Below are 14,115 nucleotides of genomic sequence, written 5' to 3' on the forward strand. Positions count from 1 at the left end.
CCTGCAGCCTGTGCTGGTGTTGCACCAAGTATCCAAGTGGGCAAAGTTGGGTCAAATCATCTCCTCCCAACTCACCCACCAAGGTCTCGGTAATACCAAATCAGCACCCTATTTCATGATCAAATCAAGGATGAGTGTGGTCTTTTTGCGTACTGATCTGGCAGTAAACAACAGCACACACAGGCCAGTGGGCACAGCAGATGAGCAATGAGGAACCTTTCCATGAGAGGCGTGGAAGTGAGGAACAAGGCATAGATAGCATTGCCCTCATCTTCTATGGTAGCTCACCACCTCTCCATGGCTATACCTCCCTCTGTCCATGATCACTGAAATTGGGGTGGCATCATCCATATCCCTTCTTACTAAGTTATCCCAGTAGGTCACTGAGAGAATTGGGAACAGTCAGACCCATTCAATAACTTTCACACAGGACACATCTACTACCTGCCCCCCCCCGTCTCACACCCAGGGCGGGCTAGCCTTCTCACTCTGAAGGCATCTGGCAACTTTCTCCTATAATTCAGTTGACTGCACAAGCTCTCACCCTGCGCAGGAACTACACATGCGCCATATGCCCTCACCACCACCAATCTCCTCTAGATTGGTTAAATTTTCTCCCCATAAATATACAAACATGATGTGAGGAAACAAGGACAAAAGTGGGGGGCAAGGTGTTAGACCTATAAAGGGGGGAGGAGAGAAGAAAATATGTACCTATCAACAGATTTAAAAAATCAGAAAACATTTTCCCCAAAATTTTGACTATGCATAATATTTTGTTGGTGTGAATAACAAATATGTAACATATATCAAAATATTTCATCCCCCATAACTGTATCATATAGAAAATTAGCTTTCTTGCTTTGATATCTAGCAAGAATCTTTGACCCCTATCCAGCAAAGGTTAATTGTGACTATGGCTGCAATCCTAAACATATTTGACTACAGTAGGGCTTAGGTCTGAGAAAATATGCATAGGACTGTGCTTCAAGTTCTACTAAAAACAAGACTTTTCAATGGGACATGCAGCCAGATCAAATGCATGTTTATTTTGAAGTATGCATAGGATTGTTACTACATTATTATTACTACATTTTGCTGGATTTGGGCTTTTGACTAATTGCAGAATTTTGAAAAAGTTAAACTTGGGAAACTAGATTTGCATAACACAAGACACCAATTTGTGCTCTATAAATGTGTAAAGTATGTGCAATTTCCAGCTAGTAGGAAAGTGTGTATGATGTTAAAGGGTAAACGAGTGTGCAATTCTGTGATGAAAGGTGCCAGCTACCTGACACAATGGAAGCACTCCTTGTTTCATTCTGCTATAAGAAAGACCCCCTCGGAGCAGCATAAAGAGAATACATATGATCACAAAGCAAATATTGATGCGTATGGTTTCTTTCCCACTCAAAGGGCTGTCTACAGTTTGGCCACTCGTATTTCAGGTGAAACGAACAATCAGTAAGAAGCTGGTTCTTTAGATTTCAAGGATTCTATTATGATACCAGTGACGTCATTCCGGCCACTGCGCATGCTCATAATCAGCAAAAAATTTCGAAGCGTTCTTCACACGAATGCGTCGCCGCCGTCCCTGCGTTCATTAGAAGTTTCTGAAAGGGAGGGAGGGAGAATTCCGTCCGCTCGCCCTGCTTTCTGGAGTCGCTGCCTGACTCAGCTTTATCCAGAACTGAGTAAGGGCGAGCGGGCGGGCGCACAGCGAAATAGAAGTTTCTTGCTCACTGGCAAGGACACCCTGGTGGGCAAGTGCTACTGCCGAAGGATGGCGGCCGCGGTGAGACCTCTGGCACCGGTGCACTCGCGCGCCGTAACCGAACTCTGCCAGAATTCCACAGAAACGTTTTTAGAGGCTTCCCGTTTGCTGCTTACCTATGCGGATAATATCATCAGGTGAGAGGGACGGACGGGCCCAGCAAACAGCAGTAGCGAGGGTGGAGACGGCTTGCGCCTGTCTCTTCGCGGAGGCAGTCGGGACACGGTGCGTCTTCATAAATAAAAGCTTCTGAGTCATGGATGTGAGGGCTTGTGTGTACTGTCGCGGGCGGGCAGGTAGTGCCTTGGGGAAGGGACTGTTGTGCTGTACGCCATCGTCAGTGGCAAAGAGTATCGGTTGCCTATGCTGTGGTTGGTCAGCTGCGATCAGATGGGGCCAACGGATCTTGCAAGTGGCGTAAGGAGCAGGGATCGTACTGGGGAGCGAGTGACCACCAAGGCCTCTGTCGTGCATTCATTTCTGCTGTGTGGCCTTGTCACTGTGTCCATTAATTCCTTCAGCGTAATATGAAGCTGCATTTAGATTGTGAGACACATGCGGCTCTTATTGCTGGCCTGCTGTGACAGGAGGTCATCCCACCTACAGCATGCCTGGTAGAGCTTAATTTGAGGCAAACTGATCTGAATGTCAATGCTGTCATGCCATATGCAGATTAGAGATCTTGGAGTGGTAATAAATATGAGAACATCTGAGCATATGTAGAGCGTGTTTCCTTCTCCATTGAATAACCCCATTTGTTACGGTGTTTTCAGGCCTGAGAGTATGGTCTGTTGGTAAGGTTGGAATTGCAGTATTATTCTTTAAGATGTCAGAATGAATGCAGTAGAAAGGCCCAAAATAGCAATTTTTAACATGCAATTGTAGGGTAAACAAAACATCCAAAATACTGGGATGTGTTAAAGAAACTTGAGAAAACAATCTGGAACACTAACTACTGTACTGAGATACCCCAAACCTCAAAATTGACATGAGCAATAGAGCAGAATGTAATAATATGACAACCCTCCAGAATTCTGAATACTCCACTTTATAGAGTCTGTTTGGGGCAGAAAATAATTTGTGATTGGGGAAAGGAGGAGGAAATGCCTAATTTTGAAAAATGTTAAATAACTACATTCAGAACATGTGGAATTCAACCCTGATGGTAACTGCCCTTCTAGTCCTTGTTCTACTGTAGACTATTCATTGAAAATGCTGTCCAGAAACCTACCTAGTTCTGTGCATATCAAACTGCAAAACTGAAATGCCTCAGAGGGCCAAATAGAAATCATGTGAATCCATGCCCTGAATCTACCTTCTAAGCAGTTGATATTTATTTTAAAAGATCCCACATCCCAAAGAACAAGATGGAACTAGAACTTACTGTTTGGAATGTGGGTCCTTTTTAAGGTTGGTGGCTTGCTGCATCACTCCCATTTAGTTCTTATTTATGGAGACTCTTTGAAAATGGCTGTTTTGGGCTGTTTTTGTATAACATTTTGCCTGGGCACCAGTGGTATGTGGAGGGTTTTAGGCTTCATGGACCACTCTGCATCAATCTCATCTAGTTCTGTCTGGTGTGTGAATTTGGTTACTTTGGTCAGATGCCTTAAAACATGGTGACCCAGGTTGTTCGAATAGTAAAAATGGGTTCTGGTTTGGAAGTGTTAGTAAAATGTTAATGTTGCAAGGGGCTAGAACCTCATTACTAAATGTTGTTCTTGAGTGTCTGGAGGGGAGGGGTTCTGGAGGTGAAGACATGCATGATAGCTGGTGATGCTTTGTTCAATCTATACCAATTTTGTCAGCTATCCTGAACATACCTCACCGTTACACACTTACCTGGAAATAAGGCCCATTCAGCTCAGTGGGACTTACCTCTGAGTAAACATGTGTAGGATTGTGCTGTTAGTCCCATATAGGAATAGGAAAGTAAAAGCTGGCTTTCACGAATACCCCTACCAGGGAGTAAGCACACTCCATAGATGTCCATTGTTATTATTTTCTTAGACCAGCCTTTTCCCCAGCATATTTTTGGCCTGGATCAGGGCCCTCAGCACCACTCCAAACAGGATTTGGATATTATGTAAGTCCCCTCCTTGACATACCCCCAGAATGCCCCAGAATTTTTCGGGCCTTTTGCTGCCTTCTGCCAACACCTCTTCCGCCAGGCTGGACTTCCCTGGTGGACCCCCGGCAGAGCCAGCAGGGTCCCAGTTGTGCTGCAGCTGAGCCAAGGTGAGGGGCTTTTGCCAGCGAAGCCCGGCTGAGCTGGGACCCTGCTGTCTCAGCTAGGGGTCCTCCACCATGTCTGACTCCTCTCAGCCTGGTATAAAAATGAGTTGGATTGTGCCCTAAAATCTCATTTCAGTTTCTTGTTCTGGAAAGTAAATAATGAACTACCCTAAATCAAGAAAATATCTCTTCAGGTCTCCCTGTGTGACAAAGACAGCTGTTTCAGCAACTGGTTGTCATTCTTTTTCTGAGCCCAGGGAGAGGCACTTCAAAGAGGAAGAGAGAATGATCACATGGAGTCTGTAGAGAGGGGATTCACAGAAGTTATAGTCCTTTCCTGTTGGTTGAAAAATCAATAAAACCTGTACAGATTATTAGTTTAGATTATATGATGGAAGATCTAGGGCAGCCTTCGCTGACCTGGTACACTTTGGATATATTGAACTGTAACTCACATCAGCTCCAAAACATCTGGAGGGCACCAGGTTGTGGAAAGCTGAACTAAGCAGAAAAAAAAAAACCCAGAACAAGGCCTGTAAAGATGACTGTATTATTTGAGCAGGATGATTTGGAAGAAAATGGCAGTTGCAAGCCAATTGGGTCTCTAAAGCAAGCACATTTTTTAAAATCAGGCCCAGAAATGGCTTGCTGCAAGCAAAAGCAATAGAAGACTTTGAAAGGTCTTTGCAACCTTGGAATCCATAGCTGGGTATGTTACTCACTGAAAAGTGACTGCCATGTTCCAGGTTTCTAAACTGATTAAAACACTTTTATGTAAGTAATTTGAAATCAGTCTTATATTTTTCTTTTAAATCTATTAGACACCCAAATGAAGAAAAATACCGGTCTATCCGGATTGGAAATCAAGCCTTTTCCACTAGATTGTTGCCTGTCAGAGGAGCTGTTGAGTGTCTGTTTGAAATGGGATTTGAAGAGGTGAGTATATTCAAATTGGACGTTATGTAAAACCACCTTCCCCAACCTGGTGCCCTCTTGCTGTTTTGGACTATAACTCTCATCACCCCAGTCAGCACGGCTAATGGTCAGGATTGATGGGAGTTTGTCCAAATCACCTGGAGGACAGCAGGTGTGGGAAGGGTGAATGTCATCTCATCAGTCCAGTTTGTATCTTCAGTTGTACTTTGTTGTAGAATTGGATTTCCGTGTTTTGTCTTCCTTGCTGAAGTTTGGGCTTTATTTTTCCAAGGAAAACCTGACATATTTGGACCCATGGTAAGGAATCGTTCAATAATTTTTTATCAAGATGCCACAAATATATGTCTTTTAGTCTACCTAAGCATCATCTATCCCACACCTAACTTTATTTATATTACAAAATGGACATCTACACATGCTATCCAGGAAACCAACTGAACACTCTTCTTACCTTTATGACATTAAATATAATCCAAAGAACCTTATGATGTCCATTGGTCATCTGTGTTCAATTCAATATAAAGTCAATGCAATGAGCAGAATGTGATTGTGTTGAGAGCCAAAATAGTTAAGCATACCTATTGTCATGGTTCAAAACTTGAGGGCTTTACAGCACAGCTAGTTTCCTTGCCATGTAGTGTGCAGTGATAAAGCTCAGAAGTCCCAGGTTTCACCACCTGAAATTCTTTGGTTGGTGCAACTGTGTTTAATGGTAAATGCAAGGAATGGAGAAAAATGACTGAGAAAGCATTTGTACTTCTAGTCCAAAGTGCCTCTCTTCCCCAGCTTGTAGACTCCATGAAGCCACACAGAAGCATAAACATATGAATTATAATTTAATGTACTAAACCGCTATCTTGCCAAACTTCTGCCCAAAAGACAGGACCATCCATCCATAAGCATCCATTAGATCAGGGGTCACCAACCTTTTTGCAACCAGTGGGCACATTTTGAATTTTGAGAAAGTACTTTGGGCACCAGCCACAAAATGGTTGCCACGTGGGCATGACATAACACAACATGGCTGCTGTGGGAGCATGGCAAACACAAAATGAGAGAAAGTTCAGTCATTGCTGCTTCCCCCTCCCCAGACAACCTCAGGCTGTTCATCAGGGAAGTCAGCTATGTCCTTCTAATCCTAATTGTGGAGATCACACAGTATTGATTACACACACATATACACACTGATGCTGTCCTAAAAACAACAGGGAGCATTCTCCAGTATCACAAAAAATATGCAAGGTGGCCACATCACACTCATTGTCTCACACATTCACACACAGATAGACCACAGCACACATCCCTCTCCCTCTGTCTCTCCCTCTCCGCCCCCCTCTCACACACACAAACACACCATATACAGTGCCTCAGACCCTGACCAGTGCTCATATTACTGAATTTCAAAATGGTACATTGTAATTTCATTCTGTATGATACCTTATTTTGAAACACTGAAACTCAAAATCAATTATTGTAAGGTGAGATTAGTTTTATGTTGGGAAATGTTTGTAAGAAACATAAAAAGCTGAAACATGTTGCTTGCATAAGTGTTCAACCCCCACACATTAATATTTGGTAGAGCCACCTTTTGCTGCAGTAACAGTTTAAAGTCTTTTGGGGTAAGTATGTACCAGCTTTGCACAGAGTGCCGGAGGGATTTTGGCCCATTCTTCTTGGCAGATTTTCTCCAGGTCATTCAGGTTGGTTGGATATCGCTTGTGGACCACAATTTTCAAAGAGTGCCACAGATCCTCAATGGGATTGAGATCAGGACTTTGACTGGGCCACTGTAAGACATTCACCTTTTTGTTCTTGAGCCATTCCAGTGTTCCTTTGGCCTTGTGCCTGGGATCATTGTCCTGTTGAAAACTGAATTTCCTCCCAAGCTTCAGTTTTTGAGTGGACTGAAGCAGATTCTCTTGCAGTATTTCCTTGTATTTTGCTCCATCCATTCTTCCTTCAGTTTTTAACAAGATGCCCAGTCCATGCTGATGAGAAGCATCTCCACAGCATGATGCTGCTACCACCATACTTCACTGTAGGGATGGTGTGTCTTGAAGCATGGGCCATGTTAGGTTTGCGTCACACATAGCCTTTTGAGTTTTGGCCAAAAAGCTCTATCTTGGTCTCATCTGACCACAGAACCTTTTCCCTCATTGCAGCTGGGGCACTCTCATGCTTTTGTACATTTCCTGGGATTTTCTAAAATGTCTACACACGCAGGTACAGAAATACCTGAACGCATGCCCAGAACAGAAAAAGGCAATAGAGGTCAGGAGAGGCATAACTAAGGGAAAGGACAAAAAATCAAAACAAAACAGGATAATTCTGTCAATCTCCACCCATTGGGGTGGACTGCAAGCAGTGGAATAGCAGTGAGTATGCATGAAGAAAAAACGGGAATGTGTGGAAGTAAATGTGCCAAACGTGTACACAGAAAAATTTGACTGGAATGACACTGTTGTGACCTAAGGTTCCTATCTGGAAACAGAGCACCCTCAGTATAAAAATAACAAAGATAGGTAGCTTCAAATAGGAAACCACAAAGCACTGAGAACTAACAGAAACTACAACATGAAGAAGAGAGCCATTGTGGCACAGTCCAATAGGTAGTCTCTCCAGTGGGCAGACTTGGGATGCAATTTTGAACATAGTGGGATTTCCTTCTGAGTTTACTTTCAGAGGATTGCTGTATCAGCCGTCAAGCTCATAGGATGACCTTGTGTCAGTCATAGTCTCCTTGCCTAAGCTACCTCACAGGGGCTTTGTGGGGATAAAATAAGGTAAACTTATTTATACCAACCTGTGCTTCTCAAAGGATGGGCAAAAAAGTTCTTTTAGAAATGGTAGAGACCTCATTCAGATCATGTGAAGACAGACAGTGAAATAGTGTGTGTTAGCCACACCTTCACTATTGTGTCCCAGATTAGTCCCCGCCCTCCGCCATGCTATCCTTGCATTGCGGGAAGGTCCAAAGGGAGGGAAGCCTGCTGAGTACACACAGCTGTCCCCATGAGCTGGGACCTTGATTGTACAGGGTTCCAACTCATAGGAATAGCCTATGCACATTTGGCAGGCTTTCCCCAGTGGGTGGACAGCATGGGAGCAGGACCAGTGCCAGATACGGTGTCTGAATCATATGGATGCTGACACCCAAATGGGGCTCCAGTTTTTTCAGAGACTATAAAGCACCAAAGGCTGCAATCCTGTATCCATTTCTGTAGCCATAGGAGTGAGCCCCACTAAATGCAATGGGACTTGAATTCAGTGGAACTTGCCTGAGTAGACTTGCATAGAAGTATGATGTAAATAATTCCATTGAGGTGCAAAGCCAAGTGGAAGTATTGTTGAATTTTTATGGCTCACTACAGAAGACTTGACTTTTGTAACTATAATTTCAGGGGGAAACTCATCTTGTGTTTCCTAAGGAAGCCTCGATTGAGCAACTACGCAAAATTCGAGACCTAATTGCTGGGGAGAGAAATAGCCGATTAAACGGATCAAATCAAACTGAAAGGTCAGGATCCTCTCGGAGGGTAACAAACATGCAGCCTGTTGCACTTCAGCCATCAAGAACTGTTGATTCCAGTCAGGAGCCAACTTCTCAGTCTGCTGTCATGGTAACCACTTCAGAACTCTGTTACATTGAACAAGGAATAGTATGGGAGAGTGGAAATTAAAGAACTCAGCCACAGGGTGAAAATGAAAATATAATTCATGTAGTAACTCTTGGGAACAGTTTTCCCCTCTGCTTTTATAAAATGTCAATAGTTATATTATGCCAGGGGTGGGGCGGGTGGGATTGGCTTGGGGGATATGACTTTGCGAGCTAAATTAGGACCCCTGCTGGGTGTATTTTGACTTGTGGGCCAGAGGTTCTCCATGCCTGATTTAAACAGACACACACACACACACACACACACACACACACACTTCCATTTGGGGAAAGAATGAAGCCTGCATACATAGATCACCTTGTGTGGTGATTGTACCTTAGTGTATTTTGCTGAGCGTACATACACTGATGTTATTTATCCCTAGATAACTTGAGAGTCTCCAGCTTCCCCTTTTCTGATGGAAAGAAACTAAAACAAGTGAGACTGAGTTCTAGTGACTTTCACTAGAGATTGCCTAAAGAGTGTGGGTAACGCCCAGGCTTCACGACTCTTATCTATATCTGTTTCCCTTTCCTTGGACTTGGGTCTGAAACCATCTCAAGACATTTTATGAAGAATAACTGGTAGATTTATTACAAGAGGGAAAAAGAGAGAGAGATTCTGCAAGGGTAAATTAATATGCAACAAAATAAAATCACACTCTGTAACAGTCCTGATTGAAGATACAGAGCATGGGGCACTTCATTATTCTCCCCACATGGAAATGCCGTAAAGTCCAGGTTCAGACAAAGTCTGTCACTGAACCGGAAGAATATATACTTTGGAGTTACAAATGGAGCTACTTCGTTTCACTTTCTCTTCCAACTAAAATAGACCTAGACTCATACCAGGATGTTGATGGTGATTCACTTCCAGATACTGAAGGGCCAGATGTGGTCTCTCAGGATCTCTACTGAGCATGGAGGGTGGGCTTTTGAAGAGCCTGCTTCACAGTGATTCCCTGCTTGAGCACTCTCAGCGGCTCCCAGACATGTCTTAATCAGACAGCCTTCACTGGCATCAGGTTGTGATTCCCAAAGGGGTTACATGAAGAAGTGATGCTTTTTCTGTATAGAAGGGTAAACACCTCTCGGTGTCTTCTTTGTGATGATCTGATGATTGCCTTATATTTTACCGTGATTAACTGTTCCAGTAATCTAAGAAATGTACTTGTGTTTCACTTGGCTCAGATCTGGGCCTGCCATTTTGACTGTGCCAGAGGATCACGTTGGGTAGTAATCTTTGTCCCCATATGCACAAGTCAGCATTTGTGCACATGCAACTTTTAATCCAGGGATAGAGAATTTGAGGCCCTCCAGATATTGTGGTCTACAGCTTCCATCATCCCTGACCATTGTCCATGCTAACTGAGACTGATGGAAGTTGCAGTCCTACAGTATGTGAGGGCCATAGGTTTCTCCATTCCTGTTTTAGTAATTCATTGCCCACCTCTTTATACATCTATAGGCCATGATTGAGAAGAGTATGGATCCCAGATCAACGTGTACCCAGCAGAACAGCTTGGTATTTCTCTGTCCTCAAAGGAGGACCCTCCCGTATGTACCCAGCAGAATAGTTTGGTATTTCTGTTTCCTTAAAGGAGGACCCTCCCACTAAAGGACATGTTGTTTTGAGACTAGAGGAAGCAATTGTGTAGCTTGTGTCCATTTTTTTGTGATGCTTGTGTAAAAGCCATTGACTTTGATCCAGAGAAGCCAGTGGAAGAGGGCAGGGGAAAGGTCTTTCCTGTTCCCAAGTCCCTTGATAAGGCTCTCTTGAGGGTTGGAGTATCTGCCAGAATGGGGTGAGCTGCGGTGTAAGGGGATGGTGGAATGCTAAAAATCAGGCAAAGACAGCTTCATTGCTTATGGCTATCCCCCCATTACCCCTCAAACTCCTAAATCACAGCACATCCCATTCATGAGGGTCCTGATTGCCATGACTGGATTTTAGGAGTGCTGCTAGGAAAAGAGGGGTTGGAAGCTTCTGGTGCTTCTCTAGTTCCAGTTTTCAGTAGTTTGTGCCTTTCGTTCCCATGTGATTACCCCTCTTTAGACCATTTAGAGGAATGAGTGACCAGAACTTATTAGAAAATATGTTTGTGACAACTGAAGTGAGACATTTCCCTCCATTTTAGACAACTGAATCAGTTTTCTTGAAGACACTTCAATCAAACTTTCTGCATGTAATGATATATGAGAACCCTAGTTTACAAAAGAAAGCATTGGCTTGCATCCCAATCCAAGAACTGAGCAATAAAGCTCAAGAAAAGCTGGCACAAGCAAGGAAAATGGACGGAGGTAATATATTAAAAATAGTTTGGAAGCCTGAAAATATTAAGTAGGACATTCTGCATAAGTATGCTTATTTCTATCAGCATACAAACTGGACACAAAGGGAAACATTTCAGAATTGATTTAAAAGTTGCCAAGTATTATTATATTTATTAGTCACTTTTTGCAGAAAAGTGAAACTCAAAGCGACTTTAAAAAATAAACATTAAAAGCAAGTATAAAAGTACAGAAATCTATGACTTGTTCTTCAAGAATAGTATTTTGCAACTAAAATAAACATTACCCAAAAAATCTCAAGTTCATAATGTGTCTTAAGAATTACTGTTTAGCATCTGTGTGCTCCAAAAACAAAGATATAGATTGGAGCACTGTGATGTTGATTCTATTCCAGTTGACATGCTCAGGGAAGTCACTCTTTGTCATTGGCATGATTCACGTCATGTTAAGCCAAATGGTGGGGCCTAGAGAGGGGATTACAAACACTTTGCTCCTCCCTGGTCCTTTTTGCTGCTGTGCTGAGCTAAACCAAGGTGTGGCTTTGTAAGTCAGTCCAACCAAGACCGGTGGTAAATCTCACTCCAGGAGCAAGCACCACTGAATATAGCGGAGTTTACTGCTGAGTAAATGTGCACAAGGTTGTGCCACCCCAGGATATTTGCTGCCTGAGGCAAAGGACAAATTGGCATCTCTTTCCTGTTCCATATGCAGAAGCTGACTAGACTGGCAGCTGAATCTTATTTCAACACTAGTGACTGGACAGAATTTTTGATGGCACGCAAAGGTCTTGGGCTGGTTTAGGAAGTCCAGGAGCAACCATATAGCATACAAAGCTCTGTCCTTGAATAGAGGGCAATGGCTGGGGATGTGCGCTTAAGAGGAAAAATGAGACGGCTGCCAGCACTGGCTCCAAACAGCTGCTGCCTGAGGTGGTTGCCTCACTTTGCCTAATGGTAGGGCTGGCAAGTTTTTAATTATCTGTGCTTCTAACAAGATGCTTTATTTCTGGCAATAATCCCTATAATAACTTACTCCATTTTATTTTGATTTGAACTTGGTTCTGAAAGCCTGCACTTCAAAAAGAACTACATGAAATATGATAGCTTACCATTTCAACAATTAATTATATTTTCTAAGGCTCATTCTGTGGGACCAGTGTAGCTACAACACTTTCCTCAGTTACACACAAAAGGTTTTCAGATTAGCTGGAAAATTGACAGATGGAACCAGACAGTCTATGTCTAGTCTGCATATATGCAGTTGAGACTATATTCTTGCTCTCATTGTGAATAATTACAAACTTCCGTTAAAAACAATGCCTAGTGCCATGAATACATGATTTTCAAGCTGTGATTATATTGCATTAACTGGCAAAGGCCTTTGGCTAAGCGATAAAGATATGGCATGTGTTTTATGAATCTAGTTGTCTGGAGGACAGGAATATGTAGCTTGATATTTGCCTTGCTGGGAAGGCAGATGTTCAGCTGTTAGAAGAATGACTGCGCCAGTCTACAGAGTTATCAAGAAGCAGATTGGCCACCTATCATTGCTGAGCCTGCAGCACATTCTGCAGGCTTCTTTACCTAGACATCTTCATTGCATCTAGAGCTTCCCAGTGTCCAAGGCCTCCCCTCCTGTCGCCTGTTCGATTATGGGTGTCTGGCAAGTGTGAGTTTCTGACATCCAGGGTGAGGCTGTGAGAAATCCACTCTTGCCCCAGACAACAGTAGTCTGTGTCTATGGATCCAAGTAATAGCAGTACGTATGGTGGGGTGAAGTTATCACTGGCATTGGTGCTACTTACTTGGATGGGGCAGGGAAGCAGTGAGATTGGGGATACTCGGTTGCACTGACAGGAGTGCCACTGCCAATCTGCATGGCCCCAACCTTATCCTCACCTGTCCAGGTAAGCAGCAGTGATTCTGGTGTCGGGAGGGTGGTTCTGCTCCACCACACAAGCTGCTACCAGATCCCATGCATCTGAAGGCTGAGCTTGCTGATGGAGGGGCCCTTGACATTCCATGTAAGACTGGAGCTGGTGTGACATATCCTTGATAAGCCAGTGAGAAGCAACCTTTCTTTCCCAGTCTTTCCTAGGCGAGTTGTGACTCTACTTTCATTTCAACTCTCTTCCATAATCTTACAACTTTTTAAAATTTTCCCTGCTCTAGTATCCTCTCAGCTCTAAAAAAACCCCCCTGTGATCAGGTAACTTATTAACCCCCTGTCCTTGCCAAAGCCAAACAGTTGGTGCTTTTCAGCAGCTACTTGAAGACTTCCACTGTCAGAACTACAAATCCTTTTAAGTATTCAAAGGCTAAACAGGAAAATGGGAAGTTGTCTTATACTGACTTAGACCATTGGTCCATCTAGTTCAGTATTGTCTGCTCTGACTGGCAGCAGCTCTTCTGGGTTTCAGACAGGAGCCTTCCCAAGCCCTACCTGGTGATGGGACCTTCTGCTTCATGTAAAGCATAAACTCTACCAATGAGCTATGGGCCTTTCCCCAGGTGCATCACATCCTCAGGTACCTAATTTGTATCTTTAGAAAAATGTAGGGGTACTACAGGTTTCATATCAGATTTGATATTAAATGATTTACCATTATTACTTTTCTCTCCTCATTTGGAAATTGCTTCCACTTCAGTTCTGTATAGTTTCTGCTGCTTAGGCTGCAGTCCTGTGCTTGCTTACCAGGGAGTAAATCCCAGTTAATGCCCTGGGACTCACTTCTGAGTAGAAAGTAAGTACTTACTTTCTTCTGAGTGAACATCCATGGGATTATACTGCTACTTAGATGTTTGCAGGTTCTGTCTTCATTGCTTTGCTTTATTTTTTTCAGGCTCCCTGGTGAATGAACAGGATATTCTGTTGCTGGAGCTCCTGAACTGGTTTAAATGTGATTTTTTCCATTGGGTAAATAACCTTCCGTGCAGCAAATGTGGGGGCCAGACAGAATCTAAAGATAATTTGTCACCTAGCGATGATGATCTGAGATGGGATGCGAGTAGGGTTGAAAATCACTTCTGTAACCAATGCCAGTTTAGCAACAGGTTTCCAAGGTGCGTATAGAATGTAGATGGTTTGACAGTTTTATCTGTTGTTGAAACTGTATGGTCAGTACATTATTGGGAAGCTACTTTTTCATTTACATCTTGATTTGCGTTGATTGGAATCCCTTATTTAATGTATAGTACAGTCATGCCCTTTAAGCAGTACCACA

At 43.2% G+C, this 14,115-nt stretch overlaps 2 protein-coding genes across 10 annotated transcripts in view; one reads left to right on the forward strand and one right to left on the reverse strand.

Moving 5' to 3' along the window:
- OXSM (3-oxoacyl-ACP synthase, mitochondrial) overlaps positions 1 to 2,137 on the reverse strand; it is a 209,368-nt gene extending 207,231 nt beyond the window's left edge. For 2 of the 5 annotated variants that reach the window (XM_061587892.1, XM_061587888.1), the window contains exon 1: positions 1,292 to 1,879. The gene's annotated coding sequence lies outside the window, so the exon portion shown is untranslated. The other 3 variants (XM_061587890.1, XM_061587891.1, XM_061587889.1) reach the window with 3 other exon arrangements.
- The window catches only part of NGLY1 (N-glycanase 1), a 34,706-nt gene continuing 22,125 nt past the window's right edge, over positions 1,535 to 14,115 (forward strand). Inside the window, exons 1-5 of one of the 5 annotated variants that reach the window (XR_009758265.1) lie at positions 1,535 to 1,911; positions 4,831 to 4,945; positions 8,347 to 8,565; positions 10,739 to 10,901; positions 13,735 to 13,954. Coding sequence is in view for 4 of the 5 variants with exons in the window: in XM_061587885.1 (XP_061443869.1) it covers positions 2,031 to 2,191; positions 4,831 to 4,945; positions 8,347 to 8,565; positions 10,739 to 10,901; positions 13,735 to 13,954 (878 nt within the window). In the remaining variant the exon portion in view is untranslated. The other 4 variants (XM_061587887.1, XM_061587884.1, XM_061587885.1 and 1 more) reach the window with 4 other exon arrangements.

This window comes from Rhineura floridana, chromosome 10, assembly GCF_030035675.1.
Source record: "Rhineura floridana isolate rRhiFlo1 chromosome 10, rRhiFlo1.hap2, whole genome shotgun sequence".
Taxonomy (NCBI): domain Eukaryota; kingdom Metazoa; phylum Chordata; class Lepidosauria; order Squamata; family Rhineuridae; genus Rhineura; species Rhineura floridana.